This window comes from Protopterus annectens, chromosome 4.part1, assembly GCF_019279795.1.
Source record: "Protopterus annectens isolate FY-2018-M chromosome 4.part1, PAN1.0, whole genome shotgun sequence".
NCBI lineage: Eukaryota > Metazoa > Chordata > Ceratodontiformes > Protopteridae > Protopterus > Protopterus annectens.
Genome location: NC_056734.1, coordinates 681927267 through 681946650, shown reverse-complemented (window position 1 = coordinate 681946650; position 19384 = coordinate 681927267). Strand labels below are relative to the sequence as shown.

At 39.4% G+C, this 19384-nt stretch overlaps 1 protein-coding gene across 1 annotated transcript in view; it reads left to right on the top strand.

The window, feature by feature from the left end:
• The first annotated feature begins 16702 nt into the window (after positions 1-16702).
• The window catches only part of SRPRB (SRP receptor subunit beta), a 437229-nt gene continuing 434547 nt past the window's right edge, over positions 16703-19384 (top strand). The window contains exon 1 of the mRNA XM_044070458.1: positions 16703-16914. Within this exon, the coding sequence (XP_043926393.1) occupies positions 16785-16914 (130 nt within the window). The 5' untranslated portion in view covers positions 16703-16784. The remainder of the gene's footprint in view (positions 16915-19384) is intronic.

Genomic DNA, 19384 nt, shown 5'->3' with positions numbered 1-19384 from the left:
GATTTCCAGCATCCCTAGCCTTGCTGAAACCATTGAGAAAACTGTATTTTCAGACTTTGGAACACATAATTGAAATGGCTCTACTTATTAGGATTTGGAGTGTCTGCTGCCCATCCACTATGTGACCAAGATTACTTGTTCATTAAAAAAATTTTTTTTTATTGGCAGCTTGGTAGAATCCATTTGGTTTAGTTTAAGTTTCACAGTTGTTGTATTAAGTGAGAAAGTAATGTGTGTGAATGTAGTGCCATCTGCTCAAGTGTGATTGCTGTAGTACTTGTAAAAGCCAATGAGTTCAGGGTTAAGTTGTTGTTTACATTGGAATTGTGGTTACTGTTACTCTTAATGTTTGGATTAGGTTTAATGCATGATTAAGGATTATGTTTCATTTCCAGCTAGGGTTAGACTAAACATTGTACTAAGGATACTGTGGACTCTAAGGTGTGAGGGTCTTTGCCTCAAACAAGAAATACTATAAAATATTATGTTTATTGTTTGATGTGTTTTGTGCATTTCAGTAAATTGGTATTTAGACAAAATGTTTTCCAATTGTATGATTTTTGAATACTTGGATGTAATCATATTATCTGCAGGGAGTTTGTTTATAATTAGATGGTCTACATCTCTGATAGTGTCTTCAGAGAGTCACTAAATCCTTTGAACTTATCAGTTATTCTTTACTCTTGGCTTTGCCAGGGAATCTTGCACTGTTTTTTCTAACTGCCTTTCTAACCACTTTATATTTTTAGTTGCCTGCCTGAACTCAAGTCTTTTAACTAGTGTTGCCTAGGGCTTTGCACTTTCTATTTTATTTATTTATTTATTTACCGGGATAGCCCGACTAGATATATGTCCATTTTCAGCGGAGGCCCTGAGAGAAAATCTCCAATTAGACAAATTACAAAGATAACATTTAAAAAGTATAAAATATAAAAAAGTATAAAAACATTTACAAAGAATAAAAACCAAAGTGAGTATGTACAATGGTTTGTGGTGTTCCCTAATAGGGATACACAATTCACATGGTCAGACACAATTAAAGTTAGGAGACATTAGATAGCATACAGAGCTTGGTGAAATAGTTACCTGTTTGATATTTACAGATTCTTCTTTCAGTATTTAACTTAATCAGGATTGGTACATGGGCAGAGCCAGTGCATTTTGAGATACTGTTTGAAGTTATTTTTGAATAGACCTTTGGGGGATTGTAGGGTTATATGGTTTGGCAACGAATTCCAGGTTTTGCCAACAAAGTTGGCAAACAGGGATTCACCAGCAGCATTGTTAGCTTTGTGGGTTTGGACGAGAAGCTTGTTGGCTGATCACAGGGATCTCAAGTTGCTATAGGGATTAATGATATTTATGAGTGAGGGGTATCCTCAGGGTGGTACAAAATTTTGTGTGCTATTTGGAGTTGATTGAATTGAATTAGACTGGGCAGTTCTAGCCACTCTAGTTGTTTCAGGTTCTGGCAGTAGTGGGTTCTGTAAGTGGAGCCAGTGGTGAATCTGGCAATATGGTTGTAGCTATGGGAGAGCTTACATAATTCCAATTTGTTGAGGTTTGAGAGTACCGGCGAGGCATATAGTAGAGTAGAGAGTAGGTGTGACCGGGCGATTGCAGTCCTAGCCAGTGGGGTTAAAAATATTTTGTTTCTATACAGTGACCCAAGCTTCTTATTGATGGTCTGTATGGTTTTGTTGACCTGTAGGTCAAATTTAAGATTATTGTCTATGATAACCCCTAGAAGTTTAATGTGTTGATCTGGGGAGATAGTGGTACCATTGTTTGATGTGACAGAGAAAGAAACTGTGGCAGATTTGCTGGTAGGGGTAAAGAGTAGAAGTTTAGTTTTATTGGGGTTCAGCAGGTTGGTGAGCCAGTTCTCAACAGTGTTGAATGTATTTGGGTTAGGGCTTGCAGTTTGGATGGGGAGGTAGCTGAGCAGATCAGAGTGGACTCATCTGCATATTGAATGCAGGAAGCTTTAGGGATAGCAGTATGAAGGTTGATGATAAAAATAGAGAAGAGTAGTGGACCCAGTATGGAGCCTTGAGGGACACCAAGTGTGAGAGGTAGCTGGCTGGAGAGTTTGCCTTTCCATAATACTGCCTGCTGTCTACCAGTCAGGTAGGACTGGAACCACTGGATTGCATGCTTATTGAGGAAAATAGATTTGAGAGAGATAATGAGAAGTTCATGGTTGACCATATCGAAGGCTTTTGATAGGTATTGAAGGCATTGGCAGTATGCATGGGATTTTCATAGTCAGTGTTTTGAGGGTTTGGTGTACTGGATTGACCTGGATGTAGTAACTGGTTGATGCATGCCCAGAAATTTTGTGGGTTATTATGGTTTGCCTTCTGAAATTGAAGGTAGTAGTTTCTTTTATCAGATAGTATAGCTTTCTTAGTGTTATTTCTTAGTTGTCTGAAATGTTGTTGGTCTACAGGATTTCTAGTCATTCTCCATTTGGCCCAGTATTTATTCCTGAGATGGATTTTCTGTTTGGTTTCTTTAGAAAGCCATGGGGCAGATTTGGTCTTGATTTTAATTGTACAGGTTGGTGCATGGTGATCAAGGATGGCTAAGAAGTTAGAATTAAAATATTGAACAGCTTTTTCCAGAGGGAGGTATTTTAAGGGAGACCAATTGCATGCTCTTTTGGAAGAGATCAGGGTTGAAGTTCTTTTTGGATCTGATATTCCTGATTGTGGTAGGAATGGGAGCATAGGTTTTATGCCTGAAGATATAGGTAAGTGAGGGGTCACTTATGTCATCAGGAAGGGTTCCAGATTCATATAATTGAAGATGGTTATTTATCAGAATCCAGTCTAATGTGCTTTCTTTCTTTCTTGTTGTGTTTGTCTATCCTGGTGGGAGAGGTAATGGTTTGAGTAAAACCATATAGGTTGATGTGGGTGGTAAGGTGGCTGCTGCTACAGCAATTCCAATCAATGTTTATATCACCAAGGATTATGGTTTCTTGGGGCAGGTGTTGAGATAGCCAGCAAATTATATTTTCTATGGTGGTATTGTTATTACCGGGGGGTAGATAGCTACACATAATATAGATGGCTTTGGCATTGTTAAGTTGAAGTTTAGATATGAGAATTTCTGCATTGGTACTAAGAGGTGGTTTAATGTCATAAGTGGTTAACTATAAACCAGATTTAAATAGAACAGCACCCCCCCCACCCTTTTTGGCTACACGGTCAAGTCTCAGGATATTGTATCCTGGTGGGATGATTTCATTGTCTTTTGTTGCAGGTTTTAGCCAAGTTTCTGTTAGACAAAGAATGTCAAAGGAGTAGACTTTTAAGAGAGCATGGAGCTGAGTAATTTTATTGTTAATGCTACGAATATTAAGATGAACTACAAGGAGTGAATTAGATTGTTTAGTAATGGGATAATTAGTGGATTGGTTGGGGTTGGGGAGAGAGACTGGAGTTACTGTTGGGCCTGGGTTTGGGTGAATGTCTCCATCTTTTAATGAGTGGAGTTGTTGGAGATAGATTGGATTTGGGAGGTTGCTATTTAAGAGTAGAGATCTCCTGGGATTGAGATTAATATATCTAATGTGGAGTATTCTATGATATATTGCTAGTAGATAGCTGGGAGTTGTTATGTTAGCACGGTTAAAGAGGATGGTTAGAGGAGGGGAGCTGGGTATTTTATTAGGGTGGTGAAAATATGGACCTAATGGGTGTTCATAGGAGGAGAGTATATAGGCAAAAGTGAAAGGTGGAAGCAGTATAAGTATGAGAAGTCGCTGGAAGTGAGTAGTGTTATTTAATTTATCCATTGGAATGGATAAGATATTAGTTGTGTTATTGATGGTATGGAAGTATAGTAGGTGTAGATGAGGGGAGGGGAGGGGATGGGTATGGTAGGAAAGATAAGGGGAGTGGTTAGAGAAGGATGGAGTGGAAGTAGATAAGCAATAGAAAAATTCCCTCAGAGTAATGGGAGGAGGTAGGGGTGTGGCTAGTAAGTATAAGAGTAGGACCCCTGGGGGTGGGTGGGAATATGGGGTAGGGAGGGGAGCAGAGTGAGCCCATAGGGCGAATAGAGTGGGTTGAGACAGGTAAAGAAGCAGCTAGAGAAGAAACAATCAGCAGTACTGGCTACAGAAGGTAAGTTGGATAAGGCAGAAGTGGGTAAAAACAGTGATGAGAGAACCTAGAAACATTTCACATGAACATGTGTATTTAACTGAAGGTCTTGAAACTCACCCAATAACTATTTCAAATCATACACCAATAATAACTAATAAAAATGCAAGGTAATGAAATAAAAATAAGACACTGGCACTTTTCCTCCTATTGGTTGAAAAGGGAGGAATTTAAGGAATGGGTTGTGGAATTCATTCAGGAGCTACTACAGAATACAGAATTATCTTCTAAAAACATAGTTAAGGAGTGGGATAATATTAAAATGGAGTTTAAAACTAGGTTGGAAATAAAAGAAAGGGAGATATGGTTAAATAGTAACAAGAATTATTTAGAGGGATTGTCAAATGTTAGAGTATTGCAAAATAGTGGGAATCTCTCAGAAAAAGAAAAGGAGCAACTGCAGAATGCTAAACAGAATATAAGGGATTACCTCGATAATATACATGAGTTTAGAAAGACTGCTGTTAAGCAACTGTGTTTTGATAATAATTCTAGAGCACAAAAACTTTTAGCACAACAACTCAGGCAACAGAAAGTGGAAAAGGCAGTCACTAAACTTAGGGAGTTTATAACATGGACAATAACAACAGACAATGTAGAAGTATTATAAATATTTCGGAAATTTTATGAAAATTTGTATAAAGCAGAAAAATATGGAAATCAAGAAAATCTACAAATGGAAATATTTATGGAAGAATTAAACATGCCAAAGTTAGAGGTAAATGAAGCTCAATTACTAACAGTTAGGATGGGAAGGGATGAGATAAATATGGCTATGTATAACCAATCTACAGGACAGTCGCCAGGAATAGACAGTATTCCTGTGGAAATTTGGAAGTTAGAAGGGAAAAAAAACTGATAAAGATCTGGAAGGTTTTGTTTAACTGTATTTTAAGAGGAGAACTACCAGCATCCTGGAAGAAGATAGTGGAAATGGTAATACCTAAACAGGGTAAAGATCTACTGGATCCAGCTTCATACAGGCCCATCTCAATACTAAAACATGATTATAAAGTTTTTATGTCTATAATGGCTAAAAACTGGCAAAAGTGATAACAAAATTGATAGATATGGATCAGTGTGGTTTTGTGGAGGGGAAGCAAACATTTTACAATATTAACAGAACATTGATGATCCAGAGGGAAGCAGAATGTATGAAAGTACCACTTTTATTGGTGGGCCTTGACACAGAGAAAGCATTTGCCAGAGTAGACTAGGACTTCATGAAGAGGGCAATGGAAGCATAAGGTTGATTAGAAGAATATAAGAGGGATGGAAGGCATGAATTAAAGTGGGTGGGGTCCTCTCTGATAATTTCTGCTTGAAAGAGGAACCATGGTTGTCCGCTTTCCCCTTTGTTGCTTGCATTATATTTAGAACCATTAGAAAAGAAAATAAGGGACTCAGAAATTGAAGGATATAATTGGCATGGTAGTCAGGAAAAGCTGGCTTTATTTGCAGATGATATTTTATACATGGCAAAACCAGAAATGGACATTACAGTATTGTGGAACATTTTAAGACAGTTTCCAATCTTCTTGGGATACAAAAGGAATGAAGCTAAAACAAAGGCAATAGCAGTAAATTATGTACCCACACACAAACTGGTTCAACAATATACATATTTATGGGGATATGATAAAATGAAATATTTAGGAGTATGGATTAAAATGACTCTGTGGTGGCAGCTAAGCATATGTGAGAAGAGACTAAACAGAATTTAATACAAAAACTGAGAAACTGGAAGCTTTGTTATATGGATATGGATACTAAGATACAAGCCATTAAATGCTTTTAGTCCCTTTAATCTTATACACAGATCAGGCATACTTTTATCAACCAGAGGAGAAGTTGTGGATAGCAATTAAAACAGAGTTGAAGGATTTTATCTGGGAAGGGAAGACAGCAAGGGTCAAGTTGGATAAGCTGATTCTACCAACAGAACAAGGCAGACTAGGATTACCTAATTTGAGGGGGTATTGTAGAGCAGCAACAGGGTCTTATACACAGCACAAGCAGAAAGCTATAATTCAAAGTGGAAAGGAATGATGCTGACACAGGAAGGAAGCTCAAGAAATAAGGAGAGATTGGGATTTTGGATGCAGACTCTTAAGGAGAACAACCAAGATCATAAAGAGTATTATATTCATAAAATAGCAGGGAGTGTTCTAAGAACCAAACCAGCACGAGAATGGAGAAGAGATTTTGCTGACAGGGATGACTGTGGTCAGGGATACAGATAATAGGGATGACTGTGGTCAGAGATACAGATAATAGGCAAGAGGGGGCTGGAATTTATTGGAGAAAACTGGCAAAGGAACCAAGGTATTGGGAGCAAATAACTAGAAAGGGAAAGGTAATAGAATGGGAAGAGACTAATAATTTATTTGGATTGCAGGTTAGAGATTGCCTACCCTATCAAGGATTGATATCAGAGTATAGGCAAAAAGAAAGAAATAGGGGGCTCCTAAATGAAAGACCAGCACTGGTAGAGGTTTTAATAGAATGTACAACAGAAGCTGCTGTTAGAAAAGGAATAATTAGTAAAGCATATAAAATAGTGTATGATAATTATAAGAATCAATCAGAGGAGCTTATAAAGGATTGGGAAGAGAGACTGTATAAGAAATTCACAATGAGACAATGGGGGATATATGTATATCTCCCAAATATGCAACAAAGTCTAGATGATTTAGAATCTTTGCCCGGAAGTTTTTACAAAGGTATTTTGTACCCCAAGTAGACTCCAAAGAATTTTTCCTCAGGTGGATAGCAAATGTTGGAGATGTGATAAGCAAGACAGAGGTTACTGGGAACATTTTATGGGAGTGTAATGAGCTGGCAGACTTTAGGGATTCCCTGCATTCCGCTCTGTTGGAGATGCTGGGTTAGCAGGCTGGACTGACTGGGGAGATTATGTTTTTGAGTTATGCTACAGAATTGGAATTGCCTAGACATAGTAAAGCCTTGCTGAGTCTAATTATGGTGGCTGCCAAAAAGCAATTACTAGAAAATGGAAATCAAAGTCTAGAGCAACATTACTAGAGGAAGTGAATATAGTAACAGAGATAAAACAACTAGAATTGGGATCTTTAGAAAAGGGAAGGGACAAACTGCATAGGAAAAATGGGAATTGTGGGAACAATATATGCAGAGCAGGAATTAGGTTTAAGAGGCAGGATTTCAATGAGCCATATATTGCTTGACTGACAGTGACTGGATGGTTTATAAGTGATGTATAATGTTTGCAATTACAGCTGTTTCAATGGTTTCTGTGGTGTAGACTGTTTGCAACTAAAGTGGTATCATTTTGTATGTTTTTCATTTATATAAATGTAGGATTGCCTTTGTCATATGTGAAAATTTAATAAAGATGTTTGGGAAAAAAAAGAAGTAAGAATTATTTACAGGGACTGACACATGTTTAAGTATTACAAAATGAGGGAATCACACAGAGCAAGAAGAGGTGCAGACTAAGGGACTCAGAAATTCAATGATATAATTGGTATGGTAGTCAAGAAAAGCTGGCTCTGTTTGTAGATATTATTTTATACCTGGTAAAACCAGAAAGGGGCATTACAGTGTTGTGGAACATTTTGAGACCATTTCAAATCTTTTGGGGATACAAAATCAATGAAGCTAAAAGGTAATAGTTGTAAATTATGTACCCACACACACATTGGTTCAGCAATATTCATATTTATTGGGACATGATAAAGTGAATTAATTATTAAAAATGATTGGGGAGTGGGGCAGCTAAAATGTGGGAAGAGACTAAACAAAAGATAATACAAAAACTGAAAAATCGGAATCTGTTATTTAGATATAAGTAAGATACAAGCAGTTAAAATATTTTTAGTCCCTTTAGTCTTATACAAATGTCAGGTATATTTTTTATCAACCATGGGAGAAGTTGTGGATAGCAATTACTAAAGAGCTGAAAGATTATTTTATCTGGGATCGGAAGACAGCAAGAGTTAAGTGGGATAAGCTGATTCTTCCACTAGAACAGGGCAGGTTGGGATTGCTTGATTTGAACAGGTACTTCAGAGCTACACAGTTAAGGCTCCTATACATAGCACAAGCAGAAACCTATAATTCAAAGTAGAAAGTGATGATGATGAAACAGGGCAAAGCTCAAGAAACAAGGAAAGACTGGGATTTTGGATGTAGAACTTTAAGGAACATAACAATAATCCCACAGAATATTATATTCATAAAGTAGCAGAAAATATTCTAAGAACTAAGCCAACACGGGGATCAAGAAAGGAGATTCTGCCTGGAGGTATGACTGCAACTAGGGATACAGACAATAGGCAAGAGGGGGCTGGAATTTATTGAAGAAAACTGAAAAAGGAACCAAGGTATTGGGAGCAAATAATTAGAGAGGGAAAGGTAATAGAATGGCACTAAAATCTGAATTCCTGTGACTAGCACTTGCTCTAAAATTTGCTGGAAAGCATTAGGAAGCCTTAAACTGATACAAGCACTCAACTACTCCTTGTTAATAAGGAGAAATTAATCGTAGGCACTAAACAACCTATAATTGCAAAGTACCTTGCCAATCGTAGGCACTAAGCCTATAATTGCAAAGTACCTTGCCAAGGTAAGGGAAAACAGCTCTTGTACTTTACAAAAGAAACACTGAACCAGACATGTCCAAGGGTCAGCTTTCAGTGATTTCTCCTGTCCACCTGGTGAATCTGGGCATACTGGAGCAATGCAGCAATTGCCTTATGTACACAGACAACCCTCTCCTCCTACCACCCAACACTACAACCTGCAAGAGATGCACTTACATAGCCAAACTGGAAGCAAAGCTCTCTCCACCCATGACTGTGCTAGACAGTCAAGAGGAGTAGGATAACACCTGCACTACACCTCAAGCAACACATAGCTCTTCAAAACTCATGCCACCAACATCCACACATAATAACACTAAACCCACTTATGCGGAGGCCCTTACTACTTGCCCAAGCAACAAGGATCGCCAAAGCTGAAATGCAAACAAACACCAATCACAACCAAAGTGTCAAATAGCTCACAACACCAGTGTGCCACCCAAAAACAGCCCATAAGGCAAGGCAGCATACCCAACACTTTAGTCATAGGTGACTCTATAGTCAGGCACACTGATGTCCCACCCACAAGGCTGAACAAGGAGTAAATTACAGTCAGCTGCCTGTCGGGTGCCAGGATCTGCCACATCATGCATGCACTCAAGTCACTCCACAACAAATACAAATATGACTCTGTCATTGCCCATGTTGGAGTGAATGACTTGAGATGTACCTCCCTGGACTACATGAAAAGAGACATGGAAGAACTCTCAGATCATGTGGCCCAGGCAGGTATGACCCTAGCCCTGAGTAGCATCCTGCCTTCACCTAGAATAATACCACAGTATACAAGGACAAAATGATTGACTTCAACAATTGGCTAAACTTCTGGCATAGTTCTGGTGTCAAAGGAGATCCACTATCTGTCTGCCTGGGATGACATGATCGACAAACCATGATGCTTTGCCAGAGTTGGTCTGCACCTGTCGCCCCTGGGATTCAGGTTACTGGCTAAGGCTCTTGCCACCCCTATAGTGCCTTTTTTAGGCAAGGCTCAAAGGAAAACACCACCACCGCAACAGATATAAACATGCAAAATCTGAAGGTAATGCTACTCAATGCTAGAAGTCTAAACCTCAAAATGCACTCTCTCGAGGCACTCCTAAAAATGTGGAACATTGATATCTGTGCAGTAACTGAGACCTGGTTCAAGGCTCCAGAGAGCACCCCTGCATTACCAGGCTACAACTCTTACCATAATTTTCGGCCACCAAACCAGGACTGAAATACTAAAGGTGGAGGAGTGTCCATATTCACCAAGGATATTCACACCTCCAGGCTAGTTGCCCAACACAATTCATCTGAAATTCTACAGGTGCAACTAACACTAGGTAAGACTGCAATCCAAATTGTAGCTTGCTACAGATCCCCCACCATGCGCCAAGATTCTCACTACACCGTTCTAAACATACTGAAAAATATTAAAATACAACCAAACACCCTAATACTGGGTTATTTCAACTACCCTGCCATTAATTGGGAAAACTATTCGGGTACCAACACCTTTGCCCAACGGTTCTTGGAATTCATAAATTCCAACACCCTGGATCAACTAATCCATAGTCCCACCAGGGGCTCAAATATCCTAGACCTGATCATTACCAACATGGAGATCGTTGCTCCACACCAGTGGTCACCCCCTCGTTGGTCAGGTCTGACCATAAGCTAATCACCCTTAACATCTAAATCCCACCCCCACCCCCCAGTAGGGAAACCTCCATAAAAAAACTTCTCCAAAGCTAACTTCATGCTACTCAAGTCAGAAGTGACAAACTTCATGACACCCATGCAGACAGGAACTGAAAATTCGACTGCTGAATACTACACTAAGGCACTGTATGAGCACATCCACTCGTGCATGAATCATGCCATTCCAAATAGAACCAAGACGCTCTCCTCCAAAAAAATGAAGCCAATCTGGTGGTCCCCTGTCATAAACAAACTATAGAACAGAAGGAAGAAACTGTTGCAGAAAAGAAGAAAATCCCAGGATGCAAAATACTCCCTTACCAGCCTCAGTAAGAAGTGGAGATCCCTCATAAAATCCTCCAAAGCTAGTTATGAAAATAAAATTGTCAAAGATTCCAAGGACAACCACATGGCATTTTATAGTTATGTCAAGAATCTAAATGGCAATGCTCAGATCTGCTCTGAGCTACAACAGAATGGCATTAAATATACTGATCCCAAGGATATTGCCAATATCCTGGCAGATCGATTCAGTGCCAACTTCACCCCTGTCTCACCCCCTAAAGGGCCCATCTCAATACCAAAAGATTGCCAAATTCTGATAATCACGGCCACACAGGTAAAAATATAACATCCATGGGACCAGACGACATCCCGGGCTGTGTACTACATGAACTACAAAATGAACTGGCACCTCACCTACGTATCATGTTTAATCATAGCCTCACATCAGGCTTCGTGCCCAATGAGTGGCACACAGCTACAGTTATCCGACTCCACAAGGGGCGGGGATCTACCTTGGATCCCGGGAACTATTGTCCCATCAGTCTGATGTGCCTGATCTGCAAAGCCATGAAATGCATTATCATGGAACTTATAAACAAAAACATTGGCAACCTTCAAACACTGGACCCCATTCAGTTTGGTTTCGTAAAGGGCCGATCTCGTCTCCTCAACCTGATTGAGTCTCCAGAGTCGTGGATGAGGGCAAGGCAGTCCACACAGCCTATCTGGAACACGCCAAGGCCTTCGACACCATCTCCCACTCTGGAATCATAGATAAACTTACTAAGCTGGGCATTAATCCCTATGTCACTTGATGGGTTGCCAACTGGCTTACTGACAGAACCCACACTGTAAAAGTAGCCAACTCAAAACCCAGCTCCAGACAAGTGGAGTACCTCAAGGTTCAGTCCTGGGATCGCTATTGTTTGGCATCTACTTCTCTGAAATACAGGCCAGCACTAAGGGACTCTAGCTAACAAAATTTGCAGATGACTGCAAACTGGGAGCCATTATTGAATCCCCAAATGATGTGGATATTCTACAAAAGGGCCTTACAGAAACAGATGCTTGGTGCCAGAGCCATGGGCTCAAACTCAATGCCAAGAGATGTGTAGTTATCCCCTTTGGGAAAAAAACATGTACCCATGAATTACCACATAAGTGGCAGTACACTAAACACAGAAAGTGTGATAAGGGACTTATGGACACAGGTGGACAGTGGTCTCACCTTCGATAACCATATCACCACAACAGTCAGGAAATCCTTCTATGTGGCACACCTCATCACTAAGGGCTTTTCATTCAGAAAAAAGGTCATTGTCCCACTGTACTCATCTATCATTAGACCCATTATAGAGTACAATGCCCCGTTTGGTATGTACCTCACAAGACATCTGCAACAACTGGAAAGGCCACAGAAATACCTCACTAAAAGAATCACAAGCCTAAAGTAGATGCCCTATGCTGACAGTCTAAAAAAACTCCAGCTATACTCTGTCGAATATCGCCTAATCAGAGGCGAGCTCTGCTTAACATACAAGGCCATGTCAAATCCAGAGCTGTTGGACATGCTACACTTAAAGAAATCCCAATCCCTCAGAGCCACACACTCCAGGGGGCTAAACCTGGTCATCACAATGAACAAAACATGCTGGAGAGATAGGTTCCTGACCCAGAGACTCCCGATACTCTGGAATAGACTGCCCATACATGTCAAGCTGAGTGTCTCTTTGGACCTCTTCAAAAGGAACCTTAACGATTGGATGGGAGATAGGAAATTCACCCTGGGGATCACGTCAGTCGCCCTGCAACACAGGGGACTAGGGAAGAAATACCCAGGGAATTGTTATGGCTTGGCTTGTATAGGCCGTAAGGCCAATAGCCTAGTACCAACCTATGAACCTATAAGATGCCAAGAATTTATTTGGACTGCAGGTTAGAAATGGTCTTCCCTATTAAGGACTGATATCGGAGTATAGGCAAAGAGAAAGAAATGGAACATCCTAAAAGAAAGACCAGCAATGGTAGAGTTTTTAGTAGAATCTAGAACAGAAGCTGCTGTTAAAAAAGGAATAATTAGTAGGGCATACAAACTATTGCATAATAACTGTAAGAATCACTCTGAGGAGGTTGAAAGGATTGGGAAGAGAGATTGGGTAAGCAATTTGCAAAGCAGCAATGGGGGCATATATGCATATCTCCCAAATATGCAACAAAATCAAGTAGATTTAGGATTTTTGCTTGGAAATGTTTGCACAGATATTTTATACTACAAGTAGACTCTAGAGAATTTTTCCTCAGCTAGACAGCAAATGTTGGAGGTGTGATGGGGAAGAAGGAGATAATTAGGAACACATTTTCTGGGAGTGTAGTGAGATGGCTGACTTTAAATATTCCCTGCTGAGAGCTCTGTCAGAGATACTAGGTGGGCCAATTGGTGTAACTAGGGAAATGAGTTTTCTGAGCTATGATAAAGAATCAAAATTTACAAATATACGTATTTGTTCTCGTATCTGGCTGAACCATTTGAGATGGTTGGAGACAACTTTTGAAGACTGAGATGAGTTAAAGAATGACTTGATGAAAATCAGCTGGTCCCCTGTAACTCATCTAATAGGGTAAGAGATTATATGGAGGTGTCTTAGTGCTGCTGCTGAATATGTTTTTATCCTATTTTGGCATTAGAGGCAGCTAAAGGTCAGCGGTAGACATGGAGCAAAAAGGACCTGTTAACAGAAAAGGGAAAAGCTATTTACATTTTGAAGATTAAAACATTAGTCAAGTTAATATTAAAAACGTTTCACAGATTATTTCTGGATTTGTCCCCGATTCTAGAGATAACAGCTTTTGTTGAGAGTATGAGGAGTCCAGTAATATTAACCTGAAAGGATACGGAAATGCGTCTCAACATCCATATTCTGAAGTAAATGAAGCCTATAACTCTGATTATTCCAGTTATGTAATCCACCATATTGTCTCCCCATATCACCGTTTTAGGAGGAATAGTAAAATGCTGAGCAAAAAAAAAAAAATCAGGGAAAGTTGAAAAACATACGAAGCAAACAAACTGGAAAAGCTACATGGGATGCATGTACAAGTGGTTATGTTTAAATACATGCATACTATCCAGCCCCTGAGTATCACTCAGCAGTGAATGTGTGACATTTAAAAGACAGACCGGCTAGATTCAGCAGTGGGGGAGATTTGACGCTGCGCATTTTGGAGTTATTGGCATAGCTCTCAGCCAATCAGAGACAAATCTGGAAATAACCTGAGACGCTTTTGAAATACTAGTGCTAACATAAGACATACATAAAATAAAATGTGAATTAATATACATTTTCTTAAGTAAAAAATCTAGAACAAATTATGGTCATTATTTATTAGGGGTAATTCACCTTTCTTCCAAATGTCACCAGTTTTAATCCACCTTGGATCCTGGGAACTACCGTCCCATCAGTCTGACGAGCCTGATCTGCAAGGGCATGGAACACATTATCATGGAACTTATAAACAAAGATATTGGCAACATTCAAACACTGGACCCCACCCAATTTTGGTTTGTGAAGGGCCGATCTTGTCTCCTGAACCTGATTGACTTCTTCAAATCAGTCTCCAGAGCTGTGGATGAGGGTAAGGTGGTCCACACAACCTATCTGGACTTTGCCAAGGCCTTCGACACCATCCCCCACTCTGGAATCATAGATAAACTTACTAAGCTGGGCATAAATCCCTATGTCACTCGGGTTGCCAACTGACTTACTGACAGAACCCAGACTGTAAAAGTAGCTGACTCCAAATCCAGCTCCAGACAAGTGGAGTACCTCAGGGTTCAGTCCTGGGACCACTCTTGTTTGGCGTCTATGTCTCTGAAGTACAGGCCAACACTAAGGGACTCTGGCTAACAAAGTTCGCAGATGACTGCAAACTGGGAGCCATTACTTAATCCCCAAATTATGTGGATATTCTACAAAAGGGCCTTAAAGAAACAGATGCTTGGTGCCAGAGCCATGGGCTCAAGCTTAATGCCAAGAAATATATAGTTATCCCCTTTGGGAAAAACTATGAACCCATGAATTACTACATACACCAAACACCAAATGTGTGATGAGAGACTTAGGGACACAGGTAGACAGTGGTCTCACCTTCGATTAAACACATCGCCACAACAGTCAGGAAATCCTTCTATATGGCACAACTCATCACTAAGGGCTTTTCATCCAGAAAAAAGGTCTTCATTGTCCCACTGTACTCATCCCTCATTAGAACCATTATACAGTACAAGGCCCTGTTTGGTATGTACCTCACAAGACATCTGCAACAGCTGGAAAGGCCGCAGAAAATACCTCACTAAAAGAATCACAGGCCTAAAGCAGATGCCCAATGCTGACCATCTAAAAAAACTCCAGCTATACTCTGTGGCATATCATCTACTCAGAGGCGATCTCTGCTTAACATACAAGGTCATCATGCTCCACTTAAAGAAATCCCAATCCCTCAGAGCCACACTCCTGGGATCTAAACCTTGTCATCACAATGAACAAAACATGCTGGAGGGATAGGTTCCTGACCCAGAGAATCCACATACTCTGGAATAGACTGCCCATACATGTCAAGCAGAGCACCTCCTTGGCTCTCTTCAAAAGGAACCTTGACGATTGGATGGGAGATAGGAAATTTACCACGTACCCGGGAATGTAAGTCGACCTGCTAGACAGGGTCCAGATAGGGTTACCACCTGTCCCACGCTGCGAGGGACAGTCCCTCTTTGGGCAGTTGTGTCCTGACAAAAATTATTAAAAATGGCAAATGTCCTGAGATTGTAGGACATAATTATGTCCTATATTGTATGTAATAGTTGCATAACACAGTTATTCTGTATCTAAAATACCTAAATGTAATAAGAAACAGAATAAACAACTAAAATGCTACAAGAATAAGCTATCATGTAGGCAAAAAAGTTAAGTTTTATCCTTTGTACTGACCGTGGGTATGTGTCGGCCTGTAAAATCTGATGCATGTCCCGAAAATGTCCTACTTTCGCCATTTGAAAAGGTGGCAACCCTAGGTCCAGTGAAGTAAATAGTGTGGGAAGAAATATCCAGGGAATTGTTACTGCTAGGCTTGTATAGACCCTAGCATAGCCGGCCTTAGGCATAGGGCAACTAGGCGGCTGCCTAGGGCGCCGCTGTAGCAGGGGTGCTTTTCCAGTATTTATTTGGTGTAGGCAAACCAGGATAGGGACACCTGGGTGGTGTGGGGGGGGGGGGGGGTGCCGTGGAGCCCTTTTGCCTAGGGCACCAGCTGACCTAAGGCCGCTGCTAGACCCTAGGCCGATAGCCTAGTACCAACCTATGAACCAAAGTGAGAAACATTTGAGGGGTATGGTTATTAGCATACAAACCACTTTTTTTATGTTCCCCTCTTCCGGTCCTTAGTGAGGTTAGAGTACGGTCAATAGTCGCGCTTTTGCCAAGGTTGCCTAGCCTTGCGTCAGAATACATTTTCTCGTCTTTTTAGTATCAACATATTTGCCAGTTTCCAACTAAGAAAGGATGGGACTATACTATAGACTAGAATTCTCCTAAACCTAAGTTCGGATACATTACTGAAGCTCTCAACTGAATAAGGACGAATCGAGAAATAATTGGGGACAAATTATAAACTAGTATTACTATTCATTTGAAATACTGACAGATAAAAACGTGAATTAATATGCATTTTTGAAGTGAAATAAATATATTAATCTAAACTACTAATTATTTACAAAGTTTCCACCATTTCCTCGAAATTCACCAGTTAGGCAGGATTAAGATGGACAAAACTCAAACTTGAGTCAAAATTAAGAAGAGTTGAGACACACACACACACACACATTTCCAACACTTCCCGTCTTCCGTTCATTGCGCAGACGTAGTAGTTGTAATACACGTGTGTCTAGGTCACGTTGTAACAACGCCGGAAACACTTTTCTCTTATGCTCATCTGGCACTTGTAAAGCATTTTGATATTTATAATGGAAAATCCAGCAGTTGTTACTGCTGCTTTTCAGCCGTACTTGGAGTCTATTCGAAAGGAGCTACAAGCACAGGACCCGACTTTGCTCTCCGTAATAGTTGCTGTACTTGCTATTTTCTTAACTGTTGGTGAGTTTGGGGGGATTGAAGGTAGAGTAGGTTTAGTCAACGTGTTGTGTACGACCACTGATAACGTGCTTATGAAGCTTAGTATTTACAGTAGGCTTACTTCTGGAGACGTAGTGCATTACGTTAAAAGGTGAAATAGATAAAAGTGTTAAATTGATATATCCTAACCATACAGTGCTTACCTGTTCTGCTGGTAGTGGTATAGTACCTGTTGCAAGGGGATTAACTCGGTGTGATCTCTTAATGTATGGCCATTTGTATATCCATTTAGAAATTATACTATTTTTAATAAAACATCTATTGTAGTATGTCACTTTTTAAATTAATTTTCAAGTGGAAACGTTTTGGTTACTATAAAGGGACTCCAGAATTGCTAATCCCAATAAGTGTTTAATTGTATGTTTTATTTTTATATAGTTTATTTGTATGTTTTTCTTAAACTGTTTACTCCAAAATTACATAATTTGCTCAAATTATTTGTTTCATATCTTGCCTTGCCTTATACTTCATTCCTTCTCATGAACATTTAGTTATTTGTTTTGGATATAATTTGCTTCTTCCCTTTTTCCAAAGTGCTCAGTACTTCAGTTACAGTTTCCATTTTCTAGTAACTGCATGTTTTGACAGCCAGTAATGTTAATTTTAGTAAGGTCTTATTATGCCTAGGCAAGTCGGATCCTGTGTCCCAGCCATACCTCTCAACCTGGAAACATCAAAAATCTGGACAAGGTACATGAAAAATAGGTACAAATCTGTACACTGATTAACATATAATTTGCATACATAATTATGTAACCCACCTACTCCAATGGAATCATGGGATGCCAACTTTCAAACGCAAACTGAAGAACAGACAACCAAAATATGGCACCAGAGTCCCCCTGCAGCCATTCCAATCATATATATATTTATAGTACAAGTTCATTATATATCCTTATGATGCATCATGTCTAGTTCATGAATCATGACAGAAAAAAATCCTTTGAACTAAGCCACTTATCTAAATGTAATCCACAAATGCATAAAATCATTCCATGCATATGTATCTTTCAAGTAAATATATATGTGTTGAAATAACTTTATGACTCTAGTAAAAAAAAAAAAATCTGAAGGCAAGCTTTAGTTTTCAAGGGACAAAACAAAGTATGTGTTGCTTCAGCCTGGGTTATAACATAAATCAAGATGCACATAGCTTTTGAACAATTCTTACAGGAAGCAAACAGTCCACTTGTTAAATGCAGTAACTAACAATTTTGTGTTACTGCTTTCTGAGTTCAAGGCTACTGCATTGTTTATATGCTTGGTTTAACAGCCTGAGAAAATTGTGTGTGTTGAGTGGCCTTACTGTCCATTCCCGTCTGTTCCTGCAGCTGGAGCACTAAGAAATCAGATCTTATTTTCCATTAACTCACATTAAGGTAGGAATCAGACAATACAAACTTGATGAACACTGAAAGAAGTAGAAATCAGACACAAAATTTCAACGAACAATCTTCTTAAAGCTCTATATTGCCACCTATATTGTCCTACAAACCAAAAGGAAGCTATAAAAACGAGATACAAGGCTGTCACCTCACTTGCCTAAAATAAATTAGATATTTCTCATTTTAACACTGGGTCAAGTGCAACACATCTCTTTATTACCAAAATAAATAGAATCTGTTTTACATAACGTTAAGGTGCATTGTACTTTTCTACAAAATTCAGATAAAATTGCACATTTCCACCTAACCTACCACAATGTTTTCGAACGTTTATGTTCCTTTATGACACGCATGAAAAAAAAAGCATATTTAACCTCGTTTTATAGACATTAAAACAATTTAACCAGAAAAAGTGAGTTAAACATTACAGATGTGCTCAGCAAAATGAACCTTTAAGCTCGTAAGGATACAGTGCTAATGTAAACTTGCTTTCTTTTTCATGGTTCCTGTTGGAATGCACACTTCCTCTATGATAATCAAGACGAGACAAAACACTTTAACCATTCAAATTGCTTTTAACAAAGGTCTTTCATTATGAGTTGAGAAGTTACAAGTGTTACCTCTCTGTTATGCAGAAATACCTAATATACTACCACCTAACCAGCACAGGTTTCTCTTTTCAAACTAATTCGCCTTTCCTACATTAGCATTTAGTGAATGGAAGTTATTCCACTATTGTCAAGTGCATTACCACATCTGTACTACTAAAAAGCTGCAGGTATATGCAAAACACCAATGTTAAACAGCTCATGTATTCACACATTTGCAGGACATCTAAACTGCTGCTATTTTATTAAACCGAAATACCCAAACATTTAGAAACGGTGACAGCTTGAATAGCCTTGTGGTGTTAGAAGTTCATTTTGTTCAATTTAGTCTCCGTTTTAATTAAATAATGTCTTATACCATGTCAATATTCAGTCATACTGCTCTCCTCAAGCAGAACAGCATCAAGTAAAAAGAAAACTGGCATTCTTAATGTAAGT